General features: G+C 33.2%; 2 protein-coding genes and 1 pseudogene across 2 annotated transcripts; 1 reads left to right on the forward strand and 2 right to left on the reverse strand.

Moving 5' to 3' along the window:
- The first annotated feature begins 6,734 nt into the window (after positions 1 to 6,734).
- Positions 6,735 to 10,645, forward strand: LOC120201854 (zinc finger CCCH domain-containing protein 58-like). Its single transcript, XM_039202389.1, has 7 exons — positions 6,735 to 7,113; positions 7,213 to 7,358; positions 7,592 to 7,657; positions 7,916 to 8,035; positions 8,116 to 8,433; positions 8,524 to 8,829; positions 9,580 to 10,645. Exons 1-7 carry the CDS (start codon positions 7,044 to 7,046, stop codon positions 9,970 to 9,972), a joined length of 1,419 nt encoding a protein of 472 aa, XP_039058320.1. The 5' UTR covers positions 6,735 to 7,043; the 3' UTR covers positions 9,973 to 10,645.
- An 837-nt stretch (positions 10,646 to 11,482) lies between these two features.
- LOC120201937 (ethylene-responsive transcription factor ERF086-like) lies at positions 11,483 to 12,199 on the reverse strand. Its single transcript, XM_039202450.1, has one exon. It carries the CDS (start codon positions 12,197 to 12,199, stop codon positions 11,483 to 11,485), a length of 717 nt encoding a protein of 238 aa, XP_039058381.1.
- Positions 12,200 to 18,072: 5,873 nt separating this feature from the next.
- Positions 18,073 to 25,655, reverse strand: LOC120201938 (annotated as a pseudogene).
- Positions 25,656 to 26,805: the final 1,150 nt, after the last annotated feature.

Here is a 26,805-nt window from a genome sequence, read left to right on the forward strand (position 1 = left end):
TATTTTTATTTTGCACAAGCGGTCCCCAAAATGTGTCTTGCTTTGGATTTTTCATCCAACCAAACATTCATGCATGGTTCGAATATGAGTTTTCTCGACTGAAGAATGAAGCAATGTTGGTTTTCACTATGGGTTTCAATCAGGGTTTTTTGGGTTTAAGATTCGATGCAAGGGATGTTAATTTTTTGGGCTTGAAAATCTTTTACAGATTGACTATTCGATTTTTCAAGAACAAAAACCAATAATCGGTTTTTGCAAAAGAAGATAATTTTCTTCTGTTTGATTCAAAAACAAATTGAAAGATTCAGTTTTGATTTGGAGACGAAGAGTTTTTTTTATTCTCAATTTCCTTCAATGTACGAGGAATAACGTGCCCGAGAAGCTTAATGTATTTAGTTTAGGTTTTCAATATTTTTTAATTGTTTTCCACCTTGACTTAAACACAATCAGCGCCCATTTGACATCAAACAGGTGAGCTGGGTAAGTTAACATGTCATGTCAGTCGAAAATAACGACTCTGTTGGTCAACAACGATTTTCGTTGGTTAGAGAACCACATTGAGATTTTTTTTGGAGTTGAAGGGTCACATTGATCGAAAAAATGAAAAGGTCAAATTGTTTTTTTTTAAGTACAGGGACCTTGGGTGCCTTTTTACCTACTTATATTTCAATTTTTGCACTTACTTCTTGTGATCGTTCACTTCATCTTCATGTCCAATAATATTCATTAATTTCATTTAATCTCTAAGATGACTATCTTTCATTTTCTCTCATCTCTTTAAATAAATAAATTGGTAGTAATTTTTTATAAGCTTAAAAAAATTCTTTCCAAAAATTTAGATTTTGTTTTGACGATATAAAAATATAAGGTTGAGTTTGATTTGTTCATTGAAGTAATGTTACTATTAGTGAATGGTTATTATTGTATCTTGAAAAATAGATGTTCAACACTCTCAATTATTAAAGAGAGAACGGATTTATTTTAAGAGGACTATTTATATGTGCTTTAACAAATTTGAAGTGAATTATTATATCTTTGAAATTAACACCTGCTTATCTTATTCTCCACATAAATTCCCTTGAAGCTTCTGAAAGATCCTCCTCATAAATAAACTCTCATCCCTCTGAAACACCTATCCTCTAGAAGATTTTTTATTTCAAATTAATATTTTATGTATGATAATATTATTTACACTTAATTGAATTATTATTGCATTTATAACAACAATTGTGAGTCAAATTGACCCTTGTGATGATGTTACTTATACGAAAACTAAATTAATTCATACATCCAAACATGGGCATGGCTTGAATATGGTTGGCACTAATTGTGGATCAATACCCTTAAAAAAGTTCTATGGAAGAAGTAGAGAATTTGTCCACTAATATAGAAAATATGTTCTCAAGATGATGTACTTATTAAAAAATGGTTGATTTTGAACTTTTTATTGAATTTAAAATTTTTGGTTTTAACTTTTTGCACTTTCAAATTGTTAGAGTTTTATCAAAGCTTGATGACCCGAATTTTGTTTAACCCGTATAAGATTATACTTTTTCAATCAAACGTTGATCAAATTGATTTAGTGAGATGAGATACTAGATTTCTTAAGCAAGATTAGAAGTTTGAATCTTAGTGTTTGTGAATGGAGTAAATTGAGTTGGGAGGGTGATTCTTGCCTATGCATTATCCGATCCGGATTACTCAATTAATAAATCGGATACCGATTGTTATACCAAAAAAGTTGATCAAAAGTAAAAAAAAAATATAATTTGGATATATTTATTTTTATGCTAATTTCTTTTATAATTAAATAATTATTTATATAAATATATATTAAGATTAGAGTTGAAATTTAAGTTAGATAAATTGCGGATAGCCGCAATCCTCTTGTATTTTTTTTACATCTATGAAATTTCTCATGTTTGTGAATTTTTTTATTAAAACTTTTTTACTTAAAATCCATATTTTATTATACGATCATTGTATTTATCATTATCGTATAACACGTATTATACTCAAACCATTTAATTCAATCTAAATCTAAAATAGGACACCAATGATACCATTAAGATCATATTACCAACGGATTGCTATAAAAATTATTTGTAATAACAATATTTTATTTAACAAGTGAAATTAAATTAATATAAAAAGATTGAATAACAAAAATCCAAACATAAAGGACGAAGTTGTTAGGAAGACTCGAAAAATCAAATCTTACCGTAATCAAATGAATCAGCTTAATTATTATCTCTTTCATAAATTATCGTTTTGGTTATAAAACAATTGATTAATTGTTACAATTAGATCAATTCAACCACTTAATTTAAAACAGAATAAATTTAAATTCAAAAGAAGTTAATTTGAATTACTATTTAACTGAGAGAGAAAACGTAGGCATGCAGTCAAATTGAACCTAGCCGACATTAGGGTGATAAGAAAGGTTACCCGATCAACCGCACCGAATCTTATAAAGTGTCTATATGTGGCTTAAACTTGTCCAAGTCAGACCCATTTTTTTACTTTCACCTGACCACCGCTTCCTCCGGTCACGTCCTCCTCCCCAATATGGTAATATTCCCCTCTTCCACCGCCTCCTCCCGGTCACTGTCCAACTCTAGTTTAAAGTAATTTGAATTCATTGACGAAGATATGACATAATTAAGCACTTTAATGTCATGCTAAATATCATTTTTGTTCTGTTTGAGTCACTCGATTATTATCTTTTTAAAATTATATTTAACATTACATTTTATTTTATTTTTGTCACCTTCCTTTAAAAGTTTAACATTTTTAAAAAAAATTCAACGATGATGTGAATTATCTTATAGAGACACGTTAGTATCACCATTAATTTTTTAATATTGAGTGATCAAAATGAAATAAAATATTACTTTAGATATGGTTTTAAGACAAAAAAATAGTGTGTGACCAAAAACGAAACAAACGTGATAATTGAGGTACTAAACGTGTAGTTTACCCTGACATTCAATATATTTTTATAAACCCTAATGTTTACAATATTAGTAAGCCATTAATTGGATTCATCGTCTATTAATTAAAGGTCGATTTAATTAAAAATTATTAAAATGTTTTCCATTTAAACAATTATTAATAATATTATTGTATTTTCATATTTATAATTAAAATATAACTACATTGAAATATTATGCTTATAACTTCAAAAACATATACATAATTAATATTATTTTAATTTTAAAATATATTTTTTATAACGTATTTAATATTGGTTGAATTCTTACCTACCACTTCATTCATTTCCCGGTTCGGTTCTCCCCGAGGATGACATGAAAGCGATTATAGCCGTGGATCTTTAGAGGGAAGGAAAGTTGAACCGTTGGTTTATAGATTTTTCAATTGAAATGATTCTTCAATGTAGTTTATTAGCTTCGATTCTTAACAGACTCGGAAATTATTTTCACGCACCGGTATTGGCGATTGGCAACACTCGACATAGCTATTTTCTCTTCTTTTTTTTTTTTTTTTGCATAAATAAATGAGGCCGAAGTCAATACATCAATTTTCATGTATGTTCATATTATCTGTTTGTACTATAATACTTTTAAAGTCATTGATTAGGAGAATTTCAAACCTCATATGTTCTCTAATATTCTGCACGATTAACTGAAGATATATTAAGATGTTTGTTAAAAGTCAAAATAAAGTTACTTATATAATATTTAAATATATCATTCTCAGTATCAATACGTGAGACTCGAAAAATGGCTCCATCATTGTTTAATCATATACAATCAGAAGAAAAGGGTTGCCATTGAATAAATTCATCATACACTGTCGTAGGAACATCCATAGTTACCCGTGGAGCATAGTATTGCTGGCCTAGGAGATACTCAATCGCAATTCTTTTTATGGTAGAGGGACTAAAATGCACTTTCAGGTATAGTACATGTATTTGTAGTAGAGTTTAACCTTCGATTTTATAATCATTATTATTATTATTTTAATTTTAGTTTTCCACATATTCACGCTCTGTGACATAGCGCGTATGTAAAGGAAGTGCGAAGTTAAACTGCTTATGCAAGAAAGGCCTTCCTTTTAAGAACACGTGCTGGATTATGGTTGGTGCATCCAGAAAGTGTTACCTTCGAAGGTGTCATTATCAAGCCCCCATTTTCCTAACCCTTCCAAGTTAAAGAGCTCACACTTTACTTGAAATACGTTCCACCTTTTCTTTTTTATTAATTAGCTTTATTAATTAAATTCCTAATAACAAATAGGGTACACTTTGCATTTAGTACCTAAACTATTATTTTTATCCGTTTTAATACTTAAACTTTCAATTTTATCAAAATCATACCCAATATTTAGTTTTCATTTCATTTTAGTACTTGTCGTTAAAAGCTTAATGCGTTTAGTACCTAAACTATTAGTTATGGTCAATTTTAATACCTAAACTTTTAATCTTTTCAAAACTTAACGTTAAATTTTGAACGGGATACTAAAATAAAATAAAAATTAATTTTTTAACGGCGTGATAATAAAATGAAACGAAAACTGAAATTTAAGTATAAAATGGTTGTCCCTTGTTTCCATATGTAATGGGGTAAGGGGATGTAAGATAGTAGGCTGCCCCCAACACTAGGTTGAGAGCAGCTTCCGTAGGAGACCTCCAAATTATGAAATGCCCTCCATGGGACTCGATCTCACGACCTCAAGGATAAAAATTTGAAATGACTAATAATTTAGGTACTATATGTGTAATCTACCCTAATAAATAAACTCAGTGCCAACGACAAAACTGCCAAAATCAAGTTGGTTTTTTTTTTTTACTTTAGTGAATTTTAAAAAGGAATTAGACGTCTTTTATTAATAAATAAAGTAAACTATAAATTTCATCATTTAACTTTCTTCTCATTTTTATTTTGGCCACTTAACAAATAAATATTTATTGAGGCCATGAATATATATTTTTCTTTTAAAAATCATGAAATGACTCTAAAACTTTTTTTTAAAATCCTTTGATTTCATGTTCTATTTGATTTTTCAATGACGAAACATCTTCTTTCAAATCTCAATATTAGAAAGATAGAGAAGGAGGAAGCGACCTATATTTTGATTTCACGCTAATGATGGTGGATATAGTATATCATAATGGATTAAGATTTTATGGGCTTTGGTTTTTTGGTTGAATTTCATGGATTTTAAAGTGATTTTGAAAAAAAAAATATAGATACAATTATATGACATAATGAGACGAGTTTGTCGGTAATTTAAATGGTCGAAGAAGATGTTGTAGAATGGCGATTTCAATTTCATATGGAAATATGAAAAAGATAAATTTGACATGGGGCATGTGAATTTTATATAAAAAAACCACTCTACATCAACACATGCAGTGTCATGTCATTCTACCATTTACGATTCAAAGTCCGAGTGATCAAAATATGAGCAAATTGAAAGTTTAGCGTGTAAATTAAAAAAACTTTAACAACCAAAATAGAATTGAAAAGAAAATTAAGTGATGAATTATATAATTTACCCTAGTAAATATTAATTTTCGTATTACTTACAAGAGAAACAAATAACATAAATTTAAGATGTATGCTTTCTAGATAACCAAAAAAATCCGGAAAGAAAAAATTCATTATAATATTAAGAAAGCTTTTATGGTAACATTTTTTTCGACAAAGATTTTCACTTAATAGTTAATACGAAAAATATTTCGTCATTTTAAGTTTAAATATGAACAACACCATAAATCTATAGTAATTTATTATGATATATTTTAATTTTAGTTTATCTGTTATGTTACAATTTGAGTTCTACTCCTGTTATTTCAATTGAACATAATTAAATATATTATTTTGATAATATTATTAAAAAAACAAATTTATAACCCTTATTTTCATTAAGGTGATTATATAGAATTTTTTTATCAATATTCACATCACACAATCAAAGACATGTAAAAATTAAATTGATCATATTCAATCAATGATAAATTTATTTATCAATAGGATGTTTAAAGTTGTTTATGAAAAAGAACAATTCTATCCCTTTAACAATAACAATTAGCTGTGTTATTAATTCGAATATACTTATAATATTACAAAAGTAAATTGATATACCTCAAATGCTAGCATTATGGAGGGACTAAAGCCATAGTTGGACCATGGATTTAATTAACAACAAAATTTAATAGGGTAAAGTATACAAATGGTCTCCCGATTATAGGTATTGATTTGTTGAATCCTCAGACTATCAAAAGTTATAAAATGGTCCCCGAATATAGGATGTTGCTTTGTTGAGTTCATCGACTATTAAAAGTTACAAAATGGTGTCCTGACTATTCATTATGTTTTAAATTTATCATTTTTCGTTAAAAATTGACGATAACCTAAACTGGATGTTAATATGCTTTCCGAGATATGATAAAATCTGATCTCATAATCTCAAACGATTATAATAGACAACAAATTAACATTAACCTCATACTATCGTTAATTTTTGACAGAAAATGGTGAGTTTGGAACATAAAGAATAGTCACGTGACCATTTTATAACTTTTAATAGTCAATGGACTTAATAAAACAACATCTTATAATTGAGAGATCATTTTATAACTTTTAATAATTAAAATACTTAATAAAATAATATCTTATAGTCGGGAGATCATTTGTGTATTTAACCCAATTTAATAATAGATTTATTATTTTGCCCTTTATTTGGCGCGTATATAAACAAACCCATAAAGAAGAAAGGGGAGAGAGAAGATCAACCAAACGGCAAATGACTTTGAGAAACTGAAGCAGAAAGAGAGAGAGAAAGTAAAGAAAAGAGACAGAGAGAGAAAAACCAAACAAAACCCAAAAAAACCAACAGACAGAACAGCGTGTTTTCTCGGTTGAGTGTAAGAAACAAGAGAGTTTTTTTTTTCTCACTGGTTATTTGTTGTGGTTTTTTTTTCTTCCTTTTCTCTCTGGAAGAAGAAGAAGACGTAAACACCCATTTGATCGGATTGCAACTTAGGCTATTTGGGGAGGTTGTTTGTACGACGTTGAATGGAGCGGGACCTAGAGTCCGATCCGCAACCGGAATGGACAGCTCCGGGACCCGAAACGGGGCTCGAAGGTAAATAGACAACTCTTTTTAACCTTTTTTTGTTTTCGTTTTGGGATTTCTTTTTTGTGTAATGTCGGATGTGATACGAGGTTTTTGTTTGAAATGCAGAACCGGCTTGGCGTCTGGGATTAGGGGATGAGCCGGAATCTTACCCGGAGAGACCCAATGAAGCTGATTGTATATACTATTTGAGGACTGGTTTTTGTGGATACGGCTCCAGGTGTCGGTTCAATCATCCACGTGACCGTACACCGGTAAATAATTCATAAATTTGATTGAATTGTTCATTTGTTTTGATCTGGTTCGAAGTTTTATTGAATGGTTTTTGGTTGTTTTTGTTTGACTATGGTCTGTGGAGTGATGGGGTATCGAATCAATGGGTGAAAATGGGAAGTTTTTGGTTAATGCATTAAGATCTAGTGTAAACTGGTAATGTTAGAAACATTTGATTCTCATTTGTTTTGATTGATGACGATGATTGGTTTAGGTTGTGGGAGCTGGAAGAGGTAATGCAGGGGAGTATCCGGAGAGAGTGGGCCAGCCGGTTTGTCAGGTACTTTTGATTTAGATTGTCTTAAATATTTGATAAATTCGAGGTATATATGCTGATGTGCTACAATTTCAATAATGTGCATTGGTAAATTCTCTGTAGGTAAGGATGACTTTATGTCATTTCATTTTAAGTTTAAAGAATAGAGTTACATCTTGCTTTTTAGTGAATAGATTGCATTTGGTTTGACAATTTAGCAAAATGCTAAATAGTATGTTACTTATTTACGATGATTACTGTTTCGCTTTTATTGATTTGCAGTATTATATGAGGAAGGGGACCTGCAAATTTGGTTCTTCCTGTAAATACCATCATCCTAAGCAGGGAGGTGGTTCTATTAGCCCTGTGCCACTAAATTATTTTGGATATCCATTACGCCCGGTTTGTACCACTTGACATAAGATCTTTTGCATACGTGTATTTTTAAATGCGCTTAATAACTGAACTGCACTTTGAAACAGGGTGAAAAGGAGTGTTCGTACTTTGTGAAAACGGGGCAGTGTAAATTCGGCACAACATGTAAATTCCATCATCCCGCACCACCTGCTGTAGAGGTTCCTGCAGCATCTCCAGCTCCTCAAGTTGCACCTTTGCCTACTCCAGTTCCTGCACCTACATTATATCCCCAGGTGCAGTCACCATCAGGTCCTTCCTCACAACAATATGGAGTTGTAATGGCGAGGCCTCCCCTGATGCCGGGCTCGTATGTGCAAGGCCCCTATGGTCCTTTGCTTCTTTCCCCGGGCATGTTTTCTGTTGCGAGTTGGAATCCCTATGCGGTAGGTAAATTAAAATTTTATTCAGTCTCCTCAGCTGTGAGTAATCTTCATTAGTTTTTATTCATGAGGTTGTTAATGCACCTGATGCAGCCACCTGTTAGTCCCAGTACTCAATCCATTGCTGGATCGAGCTCAGTTTTTGGAGTAACACCGTTATCTCCTTCAGCACCTGCCTATACTCGATCTTATCAACATGTACCTCCTGGTTCTGTGTCTTCGAGTAGCATTCATCAGGAGCAGTCATTTCCCGAGAGACCTGGCCAACCAGAATGTCAGTATTATATGAAAACAGGTGATTGTAAATACGGATCCTCCTGTAGATATCATCATCCAAAAGAAGTGCTTGCACCAAAAGCTGATGTCATCCTCAGCCCTCTTGGTCTTCCTCTTCGTCCAGTAAGAATTTGTAAAATGCCATATAAATTTGATGCTGTTTACAAGGTTGGGTTTTACAATTTTAATCATGTTTAATGCTTAGTAGTGGTTAGCATGAATAACTATTATCGTTGCTCTGTTTCTTGATGAAACTCAGCTTGCAATAAACCACAAAAGTTAAATGAAGGAAACCATCATGAAATTGTTATGATTGAGTTGTTTTATTTATTTATTCGTGCTCCATATCCCTGTATACTTTTTTTTTGTGGTCGGGTGTTCAGGTCGAGGTGTATCAGTATCACCTGTCTTTCTTGATGTCATTCTGCCTAAGTTTCTAACAACCAGTTAATTTCTAAGGTTTTGATGTATTTGATGAGAGTCTTTGAAGGATTATATCCTTGTGCCCATTTCCGGCATATCAGACATGAGTACCTAATTGGAGCAACATAGGTTTAATATTTAGGCTTGCTATCTCCTTTGTTACATGAATGACTGACATTGTTTTATTCTCTGGCTTTTGGTACATTAGCCATGCAACATATATTTATGATACGACCTATTGTGTAATATGCACTCTTTTATATTCTCCACAAACAATTTTCAAGAGCATGAAGGAGCAAGGTAAGTTGAGTAATCGTTGAGCAGTTGGACTTTAGTTTTATACCTGTGGAAACGCATAGTCTTTTAGGACAATTGGAGAATTTTCACCTGGACTCTTGTTTCTCTTTAAGCTGTTAATATATTTACTTGTGTTTTTGGTAATGTCATCAGGGTGCACCTCTTTGCATTCATTATTCACAACATGGAGCATGCAAGTTCGGAGCTGCTTGCAAATTTGATCATCCTATGGGAACGCTAAATTACAGTCCGTCTGCCTCTTCCCTTACCGATATGCCTGTTGCACCCTATCCTGTTGGATCTACTATTGGCACTCTAGCTCCATCATCCTCATCTTCGGACTTACGACGAGAACTTCAGTCCGGGTCCAGCAAGGACCCTGCTCCAGCCATAATGTCATCATCAGTGAGTTCATCGAGTGAATCAGTCGGTTCTGTTTTTTCTAAAGGTGGGCCAGCTCCTCAGTCAAGCACACATCAATCAAGTCAGAATTCTGCCCCTTCTACCAGCACCACCACCACCACCAAGGCACACACTTCCATCTAAGAAAATGGAAGCAACTGCCTTTATCCCCCTTTTTTTGATGAAGGTCATGAACGGAAACATAAATTTTTTGTGTGTGCAAGCCTTCAAAAGTAGGAGGCTTCATTTCTTGGTTATCATGGTTCCACGATTAAGGTCTAGTGCATAGCATCTGTATTCATATAATCATCATAGGGCCATCTCTTCCATCTCGAATAAAACCGATGGCCTAAACCTAAAACTTTTAGCATACCCCCATACACCTAGCTTTTGAATAACCACGAAAGAACCTGCAGTTGTGTTAGGGAGAACCGTGTCATCCCCGTCCAATTTTTGGAGTCCAAATCATGCATCTGATCTTTTTCTTGAAAACGAAAAGATCGACCTCGCAACATTCTTCCCTTTAAATCAACTGTGTTTTCATGTCCATGATTTTATTTTGAATTGGGGAACAAATTTCCAATTCAACCTAGAAGAGGAACTTGAAGGTGTTCTTGATCCCCCACATTTTTTTAATGAGGGGTTGTTGTGAAGGATATAAGTAATTTAAGGAAAACTCTGCTGGATGCATCAAAATGTGACATATATATATATGGGGATCAGATTATACATATAATTATGTTGTGACAATGGAAATGCTTGACTGTGTTGGATAAATTTATTGTGATATTGGAATGCATGAGAATTACTCTCCACTGTATTAAATGTTCATCATCGTGCCTGAAGCACCCCAAAGTTACAGGGTTATTTTATTAGACAGCGATGTCTAATGCTCCTAGGTATTCTCCATCTACCTATGTGGGTTGGGTTGAGTATTTTGTTGAAGATGGTTCGGGCTTTGATAGTGCCTTGTATTCGAGCCCTATTCTGGGCACTTTTCTATTTTTTTAATGAGGGGTCCAATCGAAAATATTATATTAGGATAGTTTTGGGATTCACAATTGAAAGAGCAATACAATTTACAATAATTTTGATTGCAACAAAAAAATATTATGGAGAAGACAACATTTTTTATTCAACCTAAAATATTATCCGTCTAACCTAAAAAGTTATGCCATTAATAACATTTTTGGTTGTAATAGATTTTTATCGTATTTTGACTTTATATTAACATGTATTTTAGACTATCTCTTGTTATGAAGAATAGAAATGCTGAAACATTTCAGACAAGACGCCTGATATTCAAACATTAAGGCACAGTACCTAATGTAACAAATTAAGGTAACATCTCCAAACATATTAATGGTGAATGAACCCCGTACATGCATTTTAGTGCAAGATCTGGGTTCAAAAAGTAGACAATATAATATCATGGCCATATAATACGACAAGACCCGTTATAAAAATGCAGCAGAGAGAACTCTTTATCATGTTTGTCTGAAAATGAAAGAAAGCTGCATTTTTCAAATCTAAACTTCCATTCAATTTGGCAAAGGCAAAGCAGGAGAAAGCATATTAATTCCCCGTACCTTAAAACGAGGAAACCTAAAAACCAAAACATAGATTAGCCATTTCCCTTGCTGATAATACTACATCAGACAAGTGAATACCCCGAGTCGAAAACATCACAGAAACTCGGCATCATGGTGTAGGTGCTTGGATCGTCATTGGGAGTATAAAAAGCTCCCGTGCACTCATCTTGAACCATCAATGGAGGATGATTGAAAATAGGCGGGAGTTGATTGGAACTCGTAAAACCAGGGAACTCAATCTCATTGGACTTGGGCAGGGGCAAGTCCTCAAAGCTACCACAATGAGATTGGTTGGAGTTTTGATCCATGGAGGGAGGATTCAAGCAGTTATAAGGAACAATGCAGGCCAAGTAACCCGAGTTATCATCAGCACTGCTGCTAGTGAGAAACAAGGCATTGTTTTCTGGTTCAGTGGGGGTTTCAGAAATGCGAGGCCGAGGTTGTTCAAAGTTATTATTTGTTGGTAGCAAAACGGATTGGAGATGGGAAGGGGACATGTACACAAAGTTGGTCGTGGCTTGAGTCCCTTTGATGGAGATGGCAGCTCGATCATAAGCAATAGCGGCTTCTTCAGCCGTGTCGAAAGTGCCGAGCCAATGCCTTTCCTTGGTGGTGGGGTCCCTGATTTCAGCAGCGTATCGACCCCATGGCCGGCGTCTGACGCCCAGAAACCTCCCCGGCTCATTTGATTTCCTCCGGCCTCGCCTTTCGTTACACTTTTTCCTTTGAAGCATCATGACAGGTTGATGATGAGTTTGAACACCATAAGCATTATCCATGGTTTACATATGGAAATTTGTGAGAGAAGAGATGGAATTTGTTGTGAGCAAGTGTTTGTTAAGAGGTGAGGGTAAGTGTATATATAGGAGAGTGATTGAACAAGATGGAAAGGGACACTGTGCCTGTGCCTCATTCCCTAGAAAAACCAACCTACCCTCTTCTATGTCATATCCCACCCCAAAATAATATAATTCAATTATGATAAAAAAAAGCACAATATAAATAAAAACTTGTTACAGTACAATATAGATGTAAATAATATATATTTATAAAATTATTTAGTAAATTTATTATAAAATGATTATTATATTATTTATTATTATATGAGATTATAAATTTTTTAATTTTTATTGAATTAAATTTTAATTAATTTCTATAATCAATTCATTTTTAAATTTAATTAATAATAAAAATATTAAAAAATCGTACTGATAAATATTGGGTTTAGTGACCAAATTTGTTGTGAAGTTTTAAATTTTCTTGTGAGACATATGTTCAATTTTTATTCGTATAAAATCCTCTCTCTCGTCCAATTGAATTGAAGTAATGATAATTTTTTTAAATATTTGATTAAATAATATTTTATTTTTGAATATTTTAACCATTAATATTTTTGTAAAGATCCTTCATAAAAAATATTATTCAACTAATGGTTAATGCTCTACAATAGAGGTTTTTGTCCTAAAATAAAATGTTGAGACTAAAATGCTCCATAAAAAAATAAAAGTTAAAATAATTTATTAGTCAGACAATAGAGACATTTTTGCCTTAAAATAAAATGTTAAGAGGCCAAAATACTCTACAAAAATCAACCAGAATGATCATTCAAATATTTATTTGAGACATTTCTTTGAAATTATACCAAAATTAAGAGTGTATTTAGTTAATATATATCATTCAATTATAAAATCAGTTAACAAGTAAAATAAAAAAAGAGTTTTATGAAAGGATATGCATAGTTATTAAGCTATTATTTAAGATAGATAGATATATATATATATGGTACCATTTTTTTTATTTAGTGGTTTTGTTTATACGTTTTGATGGTTTTAGAAAAAAAAATGTTTGATTGATGTGATTATTTTAGTTTAATCTTTATAGATTTTTCCTTTTATGATGGTGATTTTTCTATATTTTCAATTTATTAATAAAATTAGCATCTTTTATTAGTTCAAAAAATAGTTATATATTAATAGGTTGGTATAAGTGGTAAACTAATATTTATCAAAATTAGGTGTGCGACATGAATCTATCTCAATTAATTAATATGAAACCTTAAAACTGGGAGGATAAAAAATTGTTTTGTTTTTCAGCTCTAATTATTTTATGGTTTAACTACATCCAATGCCCTTATATTATTTTTTACAATTTAATATTTAATCCTTTATTTTATTTTTTACACAATTGAATTTCTATATATTATTGAGACTTTCAAATTCTTCATACTCAAATAAATAATTCACGACAATAAAAAAAAATTCTTTCAAAATCTTTTAATTATTGTCTTAAAGTCTCGTTTGAATCAAAATCATAGAAAATAGATCGTGTGTATCATTTATAATGATGCAAATATGATAAAGTCACGTGTAACCGCGTATTTAGCTGCCTAATCTTCCCCCATAAACAAATCTTAATATGCCACCACCGCCCTCCATTCATCATTAACTTGAATCCAAATAATCCTCGTCCCTTTATTTTGTATAAAAAATATTCGATACAAGTTGGGTTAAATTTAGTCTATATAATTTTATTTTAATATAATTTGTTTTAGTTAAAATTTAACATTAAAATAGACGGGGTTGTATAAATTAAATTTAGGAGGTAATGTCCTCTTTTGGCATTACATCAAGATAAACATAGTTGCTTATAAGACAATAGATTGTACCACGACATAATAACAATATCATTTTTTTATATTTTTATTATTATTAATTGTGATCGTTAATACTAACTATGTCGTTTTGCAATAATATCCTTTTTAACAATTTAAAAACAAGTTCTTTACCATTATAAAATAAAATTGGATGATCGAATTAATTTAAACCATGTTTTTTAAAAGAAAAAATCAAGATGACTTCGTATATGTAAATAACTGTCAACAACTGCAAGCTTGAAGAGGTTGCTAATGATTTAAAATTATTCTTTTGGGGGGGGGGGGGTGTTGCTTTTAACTTTCAAAGTATGATCCTAATATTTTCTTTTGAGTTTGAATAAACTAATGAGTGATACTAACTTAAATTTGTATGTGGGTCATGGGACATGGACCCATGATAATATATAATTGATGAAATTTGAATTAGTTGATGAGATTTATGATATGAAACTTTATTTTCTTTAATTATTACTTGTTTTTTTTAATTTAATTAATTAATTAATTTTATATATTTATAATTGTAAATTAATCATGTGAATAAAAGATATATCTAGAGATATATGTTACCATAAATAGAATGATATCACATATATATTTATATATATATATTTTTTGGTTGCCCTCCAGTTCCCAGGTTTTGTCCTGATTAATCTAGATTGATCTGGGTCACACATCTGAGAAATTTTCTGCATATACAAGGACTCGAACATGAGATATTGCTTAAACGATATTAAATTGCTTATCACTTAAACCAATTTCGTTGGTAATAATATCATGTATCTAAATGTTTAGAGATTAATTTCAAATATAATATAAGAATTTTATGTGAAATGCATATGTATTTTATACATTTTCTAATATTATACGTATGTGTATGCATATTAATATATTTTTTAAAATTCACTATAAAAAGTAAATGAAACTGAGATTTGAAAATATTATGCCACGTGACCCGGTGAGGCAAACCAAACCCTGAATCTGCAAGAGTGAGATGGGAGTTTACAGACGTCAGCACTGTTACCACACCATCCCGTTCACAACTCCTCAGAACACCGTGCGATGACGTGTCGATCGCAAAGTGGCGTCCTTTACATAAGATGAGGTGTCGAACGGGGACACGACCCGTTTCTGAAACAGTAGAGACGTAACGTGATGGATACGAGGTTAATGGAGGGTGGAGATTTGTTCAAAAGTGTCGTTGAGATTTTATGCAGAAACTGATTTTGACAACCTCGATTTAGGGCAAGTTTTGCTATATACAACTGTAACGACACAAAATCAACGTATAAAAAAAGGTGATAAAAAAACGTAATATTTTTAATTGGATGTAACATAAAATATTATTTTTTAATAATTTTAGTTATAAAAATATAATAATTTTTTTGTTAATTAAAAATGTTATGAAAAAAATATTAAGAAAATTAACATTTTAAGTTAATCTAAAAATTATGAATTTTCTCATATTTTGGGTTACATTTATTTGTCGTCATTTCTTTGATGTTATTCTTTCTTTCCTTTGACTTAGGCTCACACCTTATCTTCTTTCTTCCATATTCAGGGATGTTTAATTAACATTATCTATAGGGATGGTAAAAAAATCCGAATCCGACAGAGAAAATAAAAAATCGAATTAAACGGGGACGGAGAAAAATCATTTATATTAAATGGGGACGGGGACAGGGACGGGTTTAGTAATCCCCGCCCCGATAAATATTAAAAATAATTATATATATATATATATAATATTAAAAAATTTAATTTAAATAAAAAATATATATAATATTTATATATTTAATTTAAATATATATACCCGGCTCGATACCCGTTTATGCTAAACGGGGATACTCGTTTCCCCGCGATTTTTCCCGATTACCAGATGGGGATCCCCATTTAAATCCCATCATTTTTTTAAACAAGTATGAGTTTTTTAAACGGGGACGGAGAGGGGGGACCAATACCCGGCCCGAACCCGGCCCGTTGCCATCCCTAATTATCTCATAATAAAATCCTTTTTGTATGTTTATTTAATTCTAATATATCATTAAATGATAGTTTAACATCTTATAAAATCATTTACACAAAAATAAAATAGAAATAAAGGATAATTCAGACGAATGTAATAAAGGATAAATGGATAATGATAAAATTATTATAAAAGAAATATTTCGGAATGTTATCTGAATAATATATTAAAGAGTCGAAATGTATTGATTTCATTAGTTTTTATTTATTAGGTAAAATACACAAATGGTCTCTCGACTATAAAATATTATTTTATTAAGTCTCTTGACTGTTAAAAGTTACAAAATGATCATTCAATTATAGAATATTGCTTTGTTAAGTCCATCTACTATTAAAAGTTACAAAATAGTCACTCGACTATTCATTATGTTCCGAAATCATCCTTTTCCGTTAAAAAAATTGGTGGTTGTATAAGCTGAACATTAACATGATGACTGGATATGATAGTCATTTGAGATTTTGTGATCATGTTTTATCATATCACATTCAGTAGGTTAACATATAACTCAAAATATTATTAATTTTTTTAATGAAAAATGATGAGTTTGGAACGTAATAAATAGTTGGGTAACCATTTTGTAACTTTTAATAGTTGAGACTCAATAAAGCAACACTCTATACTCGAAGGACTATTTTGTAACTTTTAGTAGCCAAGGGACTTAATAAAATAATATCCTATAGTCGGGGGACTATTTGTGTATTTTACCCTTATTTATTATTATTTTGTTTTGATGTAAGCAAAATGAATCGAAGATTATTTACTACATAACGAGATCTTAACACTTTTGATTATCTCATATTACCAACTCAAGATAATATTCTTTAATTAAATATATAAATATGATTTCGAAATATAAGGTTATTACTAATCGTGATTAAATAATTTGATGCGGGGAAGATAGTCCAGTGTAGCTATACTATTATGCCTCGTGGCCACCTATACAATGGATCAAAACACTGATGCTGCATGAAGGAAGGAAGATGACTGTGCTCGATGTAGTGGATTAGCTCGGGATAGCTTTGGTACGTGGAATTCGGGTCCTTCAAGTTTATTGGAATTTGTCCGGTCATTGATGCAGTGTTTTGGGGTGCGTATGTTGCCCTTTAGTTACTGTGAGATGCAAGTTATCGTCAAGTTACTCTTGAACTTGATAGCTTAGATTTAAGGATCCTTAGCGCTGATTATAGTGGAACATATAATGCGATTTAAGAGGACGCAATTGACATCTAAACTTTAAGAGGACGTAATTGGAGTGTGAAAATCCCACATGTAATGCGGAGCGGAAATAAAGTAGATGATGCTTTGGCAAAAAAAAAAAAAATGCTTCCTTAGTTAATTTGGAACCTGTCGATGGCTAACACTTGATTGGTTGGCTTAGCTCTGTTTGTTTTGGCTTTTTCTAATATATTTTTATTAACACATGTAATATTTTTCTCCATTTAAAATTAGAGAGGTTTTTAACGAGGAATGTGTTAATAATTTTTTTTATGATTTTGACTTTTGACATTAATGAAATCATACCTTTCAAAAAAAAATTATGTGATGTTTTTTTTAGAATTGGTCATCGTTCTTTTATTTAGTTGTAGATAGCATCCTCAAGTACAAGATTAGATAAAGGATCTGGATGTTCATAATCAAAACACATTGGAGAATTGCAATTATACACTCATTGATCAAGGCTATGAGCAGCTGTATTTCCACTTCGATGTACATATTGACACCTCAAGTTATTAATTTGCTTCAGTAAGCTATGAGCCTCCTGAAGATAATGCCTTGCAATGGATAAATCTTGTTGTGGATTCGTTAAGGGATTTACTATGTTGATGGCATCGCCCTCTAAGATGCGGTCAGCGAGAGTTAACTGTCGTTATATCTTTAGCTGATTACGTACTGATGTAATACAAAGAATATAAAAATTTATAAAGAATAAAGTACATAAATGATCAATAGTGTTGGAATAATATTTTTATTTTAAACTAATATACAAGTTTTGATGAGAAAACAAGCACCATGGATAGTTGTCCCACTTGCCTCCGAAGTTCAAGCTTCGAGTTTCAAGGGCTCTGTGAAGCGTAAAAGTGCTGCTAGAGCATTTTCAAGTAGAGATTTGTCCTGGTTATTGGACGCTCGGATCCCACCGAATTCTTCATCTCAACTGAAAATCACTTCGTGAAGGGCTTTCAGAGTTTCCGACCTAAAGAGTATTTCATCGATATCAATATCATCTTTCGCAAGTTGGCTAATAATCTCCTCAGAAATGGATCTCTCTTTGAAATCCGGTGCGCAAGTGATGATCGATGCCAAGATGTCGATGGCAGTTTCTTTAGTGAGAGATGGTGGGAGTGGAACCCCATCGATATGACCTTCAGAGGCACAGTATATTAGCTTCATCGCCCATCTTCTAACGAAAGGTTGGTTGCCATTGAATCAAGAGAAAATGTGGTTGATTGCATCTGTGTTAGCTCGTATCAGACTTAGAGTCGTCCCCAACTTATTGCTAAGCTCAATTAGCAGGTGTAAGAATTGAATCATAAACTGAGGATCGGATTTTTCCACAAGCTGCAAAAAAAGAGACCAACGTTATGCTCGGACTGCAACTCCTGTAGCCCCTGATACATCTGAAATTCTAGTGGCTGACAAGCTTTTACCAGCAGAGCCACAATCTCAGCAGCTTCTTGTTTAAGAGTAGGATCCGACCTGAACGAGATGACGTTAAGCACAAGCGGTATAGTCGCTGGGTCCAATGCAGCAGCCATCAATGCTCGAGTCTCTTGGTGTCTGCATTGCTTGGTTAAATCGAGCAACAAATGACTAATAGTATCCATCTACAGCCATCTTCACAACAAAGTGTGTGTTGGATGAAAGATTCCGTAATACAATCCTTGGTATTCCCTATCTTCTCTACGAGAGCTTCGGTTATAGAAAGTTCCAACAAGATGCCATATTTGTTGCGGAAGACGGCTATCGGATAGAGCAAAATCGCAACTGATAATTTGAGAAAATAAAAATGAAGATAAAAGAGACACAAAATTTACGTGAAAAACCCTGAATAATATAGGGTAAAAACCACGGGCAACGGTAGAAGAATTTCACTATGAGAAAATAGGAATTACAACTTCTCTCGATCGATCAAGGAGAAAACAATGATAATTCTCTCTTGATAAAAAGGAGAAAACAACTCTCAAGAAACTCTCTAAATTCTCTCTAGTATTGGAAGAAAGCTAGAATGCTTTGGGATGGTTTTGAAGCTAAATGAGCTAGGGTATTTATAGTTGAAGCTTTAAGGACTAATTTGTAAATACCCTAAATTACAATGACTAATTGCATAGTTTTACCATCCAAAATTTTTAACAATTTGGTGGCCAAATTTGACCAATTTTGCCACCCCATTAATGCCACCAAATTGCCACCCATAATGTTGACAATTGGTGCAATTTGGTGTGCCAATTTTCAACAATCTCCCACTTGAAGATTTGATTGGAACAATCATATCTTCACACCATTCTTTCTACCTTGTTCATTTCATGTTGCTTACGTTTCTGACAGGCTACAGGAGGATCGACACCAGGTAAATTTATCAGCATTGATTGCCTTCGTCATGAAATCTGCTATGTTGTCTTTGGTATGGATCTTCTGCATATCTACCGTTATTTCTTCCACCTTTTCACGAATGAAATGGTACTGAACTCGTATGTGCTTAGTCCTTGAATGAAATGCTGGATTCCTTACTAGATGCAAGGCGCTTTGACTGTCATAAAACAGAGAGACATACTTTTGATTGTGCCCAAGCTCCTCCAATAGCATCTTCAACCAAATTGCTTCTTTACTGGCTTGTGTAGCTGCTACATATTCTGCCTCTGTTGTGGACGTAGCCATAACTGACTGCAATTTTGAAACCCAGCTTACAGCTCCACCAGCAACTTTGAACACATATCCTGTAGTAGATTTGCTTTTATCCAAATCCCCTGCATAGTCAGAATCTACATACCCATTGATTAGTAAGTTTGATCCTCCGTAACATAATGCAACATTTGAGGTCCCTTTGATGTATCTTAGGATCCTCTTTACAATATTCCAATGCTCTTTGCCTGGATTCGCCATGTACCGACTAACCACTCTCACTGCTTGTGCAATGTCTGGTCTTGTGCATATCATAGCGAACATTAAACTTCCCACTGCTGATGCATACGGTACTCGAGACATCTTCATCCTCTCTTCTTCACTGCTAGGACTCATACTGGAGGATAAATTGAAGTTAATAGGAAGAGGGGTAGAAATTGGCTTACAATCTTGCATGCTAAATCGTGACAAGATTTTCTTCAAGTAATTCTTTTGTGAAAGCCAAATCTTCCTATTACTTATGTCTCGGTGAATTTGCATCCCTAGAATCTTGTTTGCTGATCCCAAGTCCTTCATTTCAAATTCCCTAGCCAGTTGTGCCTTCAATTCTTCAATATGATCTTTGTTGGGTCCTGCAACCAACATGTCATCCACATACAACAGCAATATAACAAAATCGTTATCACCATACCTCTTGAAATAAGCACAAGGGTCTGCATTAAGTCTGTTGTATCCAAGGCACATAATGAAGGAATCAAATCTCTTATACCAACACCTCGGCGCCTGCTTTAGACCGTACAGATATTTGTTCAACATGCAAACCAAGTTCTTCTTTTCGTCTTCTTCAAAACCTTCAGGCTAGAGCATATAAATCTCTTCTTCAAGATTTCCATGAAGAAAAGTTGTTTTAACATCTAGTTGCTCTAGATGTAAGTTCAATGTAGCACACATTGCTAAAACTACTCGAACTGTTGTTAGTCGAACCACAGGAGAAAATATTTCATTGAAATCAATACCTTCCTTTTAAGCATATCCTTTGACCACCAGTCTTGCACGATACCTCTCAACTTGATGGTCACCATTTCGCTTGATTTTGAAGACCCATTTGTTACCAATTGGCTTCCTTCCTTGTGGTAGTGGCACAAGGTCTCATGTATTATTTTTATGAAGGGCTTCAATTTCTTCTTTCATCGCCATCATCCACAGTGAAGCATCTGAGCTGTTTATTGCCTCCTGGTATGTTGATGGCTCACCGTCCTCTGTTAAAAGGCAGTATGCAATATTACCTTCTATAACATAATCTGAGTGCCAATTGGGACGTCTTCTCACACGATCTGATTGACGAGTTGTTGGAGCTTCAGAACTCTCTGGTTCTTGTTCATCATATGCTGGTTCTGCTTCAGAAGAATCTCCTTCTTCAAACTCTTTTTCCACATGTATCTGAGTAGTCTCTGACTTTTCAGCGCTATCATCGTCTTCTTTTCTTTGTAGTTTATCTTCTACAAAGATAACATTCCTGCTAATGATCACTTTGCGGGCAGTGGGATCCCACAAGCGATACCTCTTTACTCCATCAACATACCCCAAGAATTTGCATTTCCTGGATTTTGGATCCAGCTTTGAAATTTCTTGGGAGTTGTACATCACATACACAATACTTCCAAATACATGGATGTTTGAATAATCAGCTGGTTTACCAGTCCACATCTCCATTGGTGTCTTCAGCTCTATTGCAGTTGATGGAGCTCGATTCACCAAATAACAGGCGGTATTGACTGCTTCTACCCAGAATGATTTTTCTAGGCCTGCATCCCTCAACATTGCTCTTGTTCTTTCTAACAAGGTTCTGTTCATCCGCTCTGCCACTCCATTTTGTTGAGGAGTGTTCGCCACTGTGAACTGTCTTTTGATGCCTTCTTTCCTGCAGAAGTCATCAAATTCTTCACTTGTGTATTCTCCTCCATTATCTATTCTGAAACACTTGATTTTATTTCCAGAATCAAGTTCCACCCGCGCTTTGAAGTTTTTGAAAGTTGAAAACACATCAGACTTCTTCTTAATAGGGTACACCCAACATCTCCTGGAGTAGTCATCAATAAATGAGACAAAATATTTTGCTCCTCCTAGGGATGTAACTGGTGCTTGCCATACGTCAGAGTGAACCAGTTCTAGAACACTTTTGCCTCTAGAATTTGATGTGTTTAATTTCAACCGGTGCTACTTACTTGTTATGCAATGCTCACATAAAGTAAGTGATACCTTTGTTAAGCCTGGAAGTAGCTTTTGCTCCACAAGGACTTTCATTCCTTGTTCTGACATGTGTCCAAGTTTCTTATGCCATAGCATTGCAGAATCTGAACTACATGAGGCAACAGAGGCTTCTGCTTCTAGCAATGTCTCTCCCTTCAGCATGTACAAGTTTGTAACTATCTTTTCACCTTTCAGCACCACAAGCGCTCCACGAAACACCTTCATGATTCCTTTCCGTGTTTCAATCTTGCTAGCATTATTATCCAACAATCCGTAGGATAATAAATTTTTCTTCAGACCTTTCACGTGCCGCACATCTCGAACAACTTTAATTGTTCCATCATACATCTTCAATTTGATGGTTCCCACACCAACGATCTCCAAGGCATGATCATTGCAACTATACACAGATCCTCCTGAGACAGGTTCATAATGATGGAACCATTCTCTTCTTGAGGTCATGTGATATGTCGCTCCCGAATCAATGAGCCATATATCTGCAAATCTTTTTCTGCCTTCCATGGTGGTTGACGCTTCACAGCATAGAACATCTCCATCATCTGAAGTGTTTGCGGTATTGCCTTGTGGATTGGAGTTTTTATTTAGACTCCAACAATCCTTCTTCAAGTGACCATTCTTTCCACAGTGGTAGCACTTTAAATTCTTCTTGCTCCTCGACTTCGATCTACCATGTTTATGACTGTTGCTTTGGCCACGTTCTGTTGATCTCCCTCTCATCGTTGTCAACGCTTCTGCTTGTTGCAGATTTACTTGTCTGTCTTCCTTGTTCTTGCGCCGATTTTCTTCTTGGAGAACAGCAGCTGCAACGTCATCGAAGACTAGACTGGTGATATTACTGTTTGTCAAGTTGATGATGAGTTGATCATACGAATCAGGTAGACTTTGAAGTAGAAGTTCAGCACGTTTTTGTTCTCCTATTGTACATCTTAAGGATGTAAACTGAGAAAATAACGTGTTCAGTGTGTTTAAGTGCTCCGTCACTGAAGTAGATTCTGGCATACGGAGAGTGTACAATTTCCTCTTAAGGAAAATTTTATTGTGCAACGATGTAGCCTCGTACAATTTGGTGAGATGATCTCATATCTCCTTAGCTGTCTTCTTTTCCTCGATGCTTGACAATACTTCATCTGCTAATGCTAGATGAAAGTTTTCCATAGCATTCCCGCCCATATCGATCCATTTGTTGTCATCTGTAAAATCTATCGACCTTTCACTGATAACTGCTAGACATCCGTCTTTCCTCAGGATGGCCTTCATCTTCAATTTTCACAATGAGAAATTTCTCCCATTAAATTTTTCAATATCAAATTTCGTTGCCATAGCTTCTATTACGGATAGCTCCCACTATTTCACTATCGTGAATAGTTCTCTGGAACCTTCAAAGAATGGGTAATACATTCTTACTTCTTATGTTGGAGGATCCACCTTTTGGTGGCAACCACAAAGACAATAAGCAGATATTACACACTCTAATCTAGCTCTGATACCAATTGTTGCGGAAGACGGCTATCGGATAGAGCAAAATCGCAACTGATAATTTGAGAAAATAAAAATGAAGATAAAAGAGACACAAAATTTACGTGGAAAACCCTGATTAATATAGGGTAAAAACCACGGACAACGGTAGAAGAATTTCACTATGAGAAAATAGGAATTACAACTTCTCTCGATCAACCAAGGAGAAAACAATGATAATTCTCTCTTGATAAAAAGGAGAAAATAACACTCAAGAAACTCTCTAAATTCTCTCTAGTATTGGAAGAAAGCTAGAATGTTTTGGGATGGTTTTGAAGCTAAATGAGCTAGGGTATTTATAGTTGAAGCTTTAAGGACTAATTTGTAAATACCCTAAATTACAATGACTAATTGCATAGTTTTACCATCCAATATTTTCAACAATTTGGTGGCCAAATTTGACCAATTTTCCACCCCATTAATGTCACCAAATTGCCACCCATAATGTTGACAATTGATGCAATTTGGTGTGCCAATTTTCAACAATATTTGGTTTTGTTTCATCGTTATAGATCCGCTTTACAGTTTGACATACAGCTCTTGCTGCAACAATTTCTTGTTGCAGTTCCAAATAGGAACTCTTCATACATTTGATGTGCAACATGTTCAAGTAAAAACACAAATCTGACTCTTACTTTCTGAATATTGCAGTATTTAGCTAAACAATAAAGGTATTTCACAGCTCCCACAGCATATTGATGGGTTTCCACGAGAACCTACATATCGTCCAAGGCTTCGTTTTCTCAGCTGATGGTCATCGGAAATGATTCGTGCTGCTTGAAAATCCATATCATTTTTCTTCCTTATCGTTTTTACGCCGAGATCGAACGCATTGAATTCTCCTCGAGGATAGAAGCTTGTTTCCTGGTCAGAACTTGTATAGTTACTCAAATATTAATAATCATTTGTATAATATATTCTTTTTTATTTTTTTTATGTTCAATGTGTCATGTCTGTTAAAGGTCTAACGATTGTTAACCCTTATGACTACATCTTAATTAAATAAAATCGAAAATGATTAAATATTATTATTTTTAATTCAATAAAAAAATATTATAAAATTTAAACAAAAATGATCAATCATATAGTTTACTTTTATTTGTTTTATAAGTTCATTGTATAAAGAGTCCGGCGTAACTTAGGTTTAATAGATAAATTAAATACATAATCAATAACTAGTTAAATTAATAGATAAATTAAATCAACGGGTGATAAGTCGTTTGATATCGCTTAAGTAAGACTCGAGTTTGATTTTTTGTGTATGCAGAAAATTTGATTACAAAAATTGTCTTTATGATAAAATTTTAAAATATTTAATTCAAAATAATTTACTTATTATTATATTAAAACAGTTAAACGTTCAACCTACCTTAGTGATTAAAAAAATCGTTATTGTTCTTAGAGGTCACGGGTTCGACCACCAGCGGCTGCAGCAGGGTGATTGAACGTTTATTGTCAAATGTTAAAAGTATTTAGAACATATACCACTTTGTAATCATCTTATCATAATAAGAAAAAGTTAAACTCTAGAAACTGAACGGATGGATATGCTTCGTGTGGAGAAGTTCTCAGAGATAACGGTGGAGAATGGATACTAGGATTCTCTAAAGCAATTGGGATATGCACCACAGTAGAAGCGGAGCTCTAGGGAATGTTTGTAGGTCTGAATCATGCATGGAACACAGCAGGAAGAAGGATCATCCTGGAAGTAGACAGTGGCGACACACTTCGACTGATACAGAGGAACAATAAAAAGGGACAACACCGACCATACTGCAACACATACAAGAACTAATGGGAAGGCCATGGACAGTAACAACTATGCTCTAGTAAACCGCAAATCAAACAGATTGGCCGACTCCATGGGCAAACTGGTCGACAAAAACGAATTTGAAGGAAGGACATGATCAATGCCTCCGACTGCTAGTAGCATGTTTTTTTGATGAATATAAATTAAGATTAGATAATTGATGCACGTTAACTTAGTTTAAGTTCTTCTTGTTACCAAATAAAAAAAAAATTAAGACTTCTATTTGGTATTCTCGTCATTTGAGCGGCATGGTGTTTCGTATCTTTCTAGATTTTTAATTTAACATTCTTTTGATATTTTCTACTTATTTTCATGATTTTAGGGTAAATTATACCATATCATCCAATTATTTAAACGTTGTCAGGTCACTTGTCATTAATATTTGAAGGAATAATTGAAGTATCACTTAATTTTATGTGGGTGAAAACATTACTTGATAGAAAATATCTAAAATATATAATAATTGAAAATTTTAAAGGGGAAGACTTTCCCCACCCGCTCTTCCTCAATCCATCCCTAAAACTAAGGTATGAATAATTTTTTTTGAGGTTTTGCTTATGTTTCACTTACTTTTAATTTTAATCGATTTCGGTATAGTATTAGATATCATGTTAAATTTAATTCAGTGCTCTTTTTTTTTCTTACGGTGATTGAAATTGTTACAAACATGAAAAGAGGGTTTTCCAAGAAATTAAGCTTTAATTCACAGTCTTGAATCCAAAATGTACCCAGTTATTTAAATAAATGGCAGGAAAACAAAATTAGCAAAATAGGGACTCAAACCCAAAACTTAGAAGAGGATCGAACATGCTTTGAGTAGGTTTGATTCCTTGTTTTTCAGCATTCATTACAATAGAATATATAAAAAAATGTCAATATGACCAAATGTGTAAATATATTAATATTTTTAATTATCACATCAATTACTCCTTCAAATCTTACTAAACGATTTGACGAAAACCTTAAAAATAATTAAATGATCTGACTGATAAAATTAAAAAATCATTGGTCAAAATAAAAAAAATAAAAATTAAATGACCATAGGTATAATTTAATTTTTTGAATCATAAAAGGACAAAATTTATGAGTTACGATAATATTTAAGATAATTTACTTATTTATATTTTGATCATTAAACTATTGTTTCAAAATAAAATCTAAAATCACTTTTTGTTTCTATTTTAGTCAATTATCATTAAATGTGATTATTGACTTAACGGAAATAACTATGTGAATTGATATAATAATAGTTTTAGTCCCAAAATTTTAAATA

The sequence above is a fragment of the Hibiscus syriacus genome, unplaced genomic scaffold (genome assembly GCF_006381635.1).
Source record: "Hibiscus syriacus cultivar Baekdansim isolate YM2019G1 unplaced genomic scaffold, ASM638163v2 tig00008013_pilon, whole genome shotgun sequence".
Lineage (NCBI taxonomy): Eukaryota > Viridiplantae > Streptophyta > Magnoliopsida > Malvales > Malvaceae > Hibiscus > Hibiscus syriacus.

Coding starts and splice junctions, on each gene's coding strand:
- LOC120201854 (XM_039202389.1), top strand. CDS start 7,044: ATGGAGCGGGACCTAGAGTCCGATCCGCAACCGGAATGGACAGCTCCG. Junction 7,359..7,591: donor ATCCACGTGACCGTACACCG/GTAAATAATTCA, acceptor TGATTGGTTTAG/GTTGTGGGAGCTGGAAGAGG. Junction 8,036..8,115: donor TTGGATATCCATTACGCCCG/GTTTGTACCACT, acceptor ACTTTGAAACAG/GGTGAAAAGGAGTGTTCGTA.
- LOC120201937 (XM_039202450.1), bottom strand. CDS start 12,199: ATGGATAATGCTTATGGTGTTCAAACTCATCATCAACCTGTCATGATG.